Raw genomic sequence first — 2,725 nt, 5'->3', positions numbered from 1 at the left:
TCAAATAACATGTTGTTTTATTATATTGTGAAACCGTTACCATTCACAAAAAGTAAAACAGCAAAGTATTATTTATGGTAAATTTTACGAACGGAAGATTTTTACCATTTGGATACGGATCTGCTTCATCTTTGCACCATAGATAAGTGGATTGAGAAATGGAGGGACCAGCAAGTAAATGCTAGAAATGAGAATATGGATAAAAGTGGGGATGTGAGAACCAAACCTATGTGCAAAGAAGGAGAAGAAGGCAAGGAAGTAGAACTGGAGGAAGACACAGATGTGAGCGATACAAGTGTTGAATGCTTTCAACCTAGCTTCCTTCTGGGGCAAACGAAAAACTGTGATAAATATCTGTATATAGGACAATGTAATGAAAGAGAGATCAAACACTGCAATGTTGAAAGCCACAAATAAACCATAGATTTTGTTGACCCGGATATTTCCTGCAGCCAGTTTCACAATGGCCATATGCTCACAGTAGGAGTGGGAGATGACTGTTTTGTGGTAAAATTGCAATCGGAATTTTATCAGTACTAGGCAAGGGGCTACAAGAAGGGCAGCTCTGAGTGTTACCGCACTTGCTATTTGAGAAATGAGGTGGGGAGTGAAGATGGCAGCATGTCTGAGTGGATAACAGATGGCTACATAGCGGTCCAGGGCCATGGCCAGCAAGATGCCTGACTCTATGCCCTGAAATGTGTGAATGAGCCACATTTGAAGCAAGCAGGAGTCGAAATATATCTCTGGTATGTGAAACCAGAAGATTCCAAGCATCTTGGGCACAACACTGGTAAGAAGTGCAATATCAGTTACCCCTAGCATGCCTAGGAAAATGTACATGGGCTCATGGAGGCTGGGCTCTGATTTGATGATGATCAGAAGCAAAGAATTTCCGATCATAGCAATGAGATACATAATACAGAATGGAATCCCAATCCAACATTGCACAGACTCTAGGCCTGGGATCCCTATCAGTGTCAACACAGAGGGCATGAAGACTGTGATGTTGGAAATGGACATAGTGTCCTAGGGTCTCCAGATGCAAACAAAAGAATATCTAAGTCAGTGCTGCTTCCTCTTTTAATTCCTATTTTCATCCAAAGTCACAATATTGAATGCATGATTTTTGCCAGAACACTAAGACCATGTCATCTGCCTCATTCAAATATAGAGGTAAAAGACAGATCCATAGTGATACATCATTTTTTAAAGACAGACATCTAAAGACAGACAAGCCCTAAAAATGTGATTTGCCACTGCATTAGATAGAACCAGTCAAATTTCCGAGTAAGAGAATCAACTACTGACTCATCTGTTATTTCACTTCAGACCTGTGGACAAAAACAGTATGCTTGTTTATTTTGCTGGCAGCTACATTTTAGGCAGAGGTTGATAATTCGCTCCATATTCCACATTCCAATTTCTGCTTTAGTACTCTGTTATTCTCAGTCGTTTCTCAGTCTAAAACAGTCAGTTTGGACTGGCAAAATCTCAGACTTGACCATTATTAGTGCAGAATGCTATCCAAGAAAGAGACTAGACCTAGATAAGCTTGTCACCTGAAATAAAAATATATTTGTTTATGTAGTGATCTATATTATATATCTATTGAAGACTAGATATCTTTCAGAGGAATGTGAAGGGACAGTTTTAGAAAAGATCACTCAAATCCAAAGTTTCTTGCCACCTTTTTACATTTCTAGTAAAACTGCATTAGATTTGCCTATTTTTCCAACAGCTGAAATAACTAAGATTTTGTATTTAAAATGAATAAAATACATTACTGAATACACATACAAAATAAGTACAGTGGACCTTTAGGAGATAAGAAATACAGTAGCAACTGAATAGAGAGGTAAGAGGTCTCATTCTTAATGGTCTAAGGATATAAGAACATGGGGAAATGTAAATTTAATAGTCTTCTCTTTTGAGTTTAAACCTTTCAGAGTTGTCATTAGCATGAGATTTAACTAATTTAAGCTCACTGATTTTTCATTTAAAATAGATAGTCTGAAACACTTGAGCCATTTTTTCTGAGCTCAGGCGTAACAATTCAATAGAAAATGAAGGGATGGAAGGATATGCTCCTTGCTGCTGCTGCTGCTAAGTCACTTCAGTCATGTCCGACTCTGTGCGACCCCATGGACTGCAGCCTACCAGGCTTCTCCGTCCATGGGATTTTCAGGGCAACAGTACTGGAGTGGGGTGCCATTGCCTTCTCCCATGCTTCTTAAAAGATGTCAAATATAGAACTACACACAGGAAACAGAAAGCTCACCTCAGGATTTCAGAAATGTTTAAGAAGAGAAATTTACAACACGTGAAAAAATGTAATCATTACTCAATTCACTGACAAATGATTTTTTTGAAAACTTTGGACCTTACCCATTATATTAAATTTGCTAACCTGATCAAAGAGTCAGACACGACTGAGCGACTAAACTGAACTTAAACTGATCAAAATCATTTCCTGTTAAGCACTGCATATTTTAAATCAAGAAATTATCAAACTGAACATTAGAGAAATGTTTGTAAGTTTGTGGAAATAGGGTTAGGTTTTTTTCATTCCTTCATAGACTCTCCAATAAAGTTGCTTCATGTAAGTAAGCTCATGATCAGTTAACCCTACACAGAATGTCAACAGATGGGGCAGTAATGCGGGAAGCAGCTGTGGTTCCTGCTGCCAAACCACAAATGGAAGACTCAAGAGGTCATTTTAATG

The 2,725-nt window shown here is 38.2% G+C and overlaps 1 protein-coding gene across 1 annotated transcript; it reads right to left on the bottom strand.

Annotated features, from left to right (window-relative positions):
• Positions 1 to 1,065, bottom strand: LOC147358070 (olfactory receptor 52A1-like). The gene has a single exon (XM_086338444.1). It carries the CDS (start codon positions 1,021 to 1,023, stop codon positions 85 to 87), a length of 939 nt encoding a protein of 312 aa, XP_086194570.1. The 5' UTR covers positions 1,024 to 1,065; the 3' UTR covers positions 1 to 84.
• Positions 1,066 to 2,725: the final 1,660 nt, after the last annotated feature.

This window comes from Bos grunniens, chromosome 15 (assembly GCF_055505025.1).
Source record: "Bos grunniens cultivar Pamir isolate PY7600 chromosome 15, Bosgru_T2T1.0, whole genome shotgun sequence".
Lineage (NCBI taxonomy): Eukaryota > Metazoa > Chordata > Mammalia > Artiodactyla > Bovidae > Bos > Bos grunniens.
The sequence above is the reverse complement of the archived record's forward strand: the minus strand, read 5'-3'. Positions and strand labels throughout refer to the sequence as shown.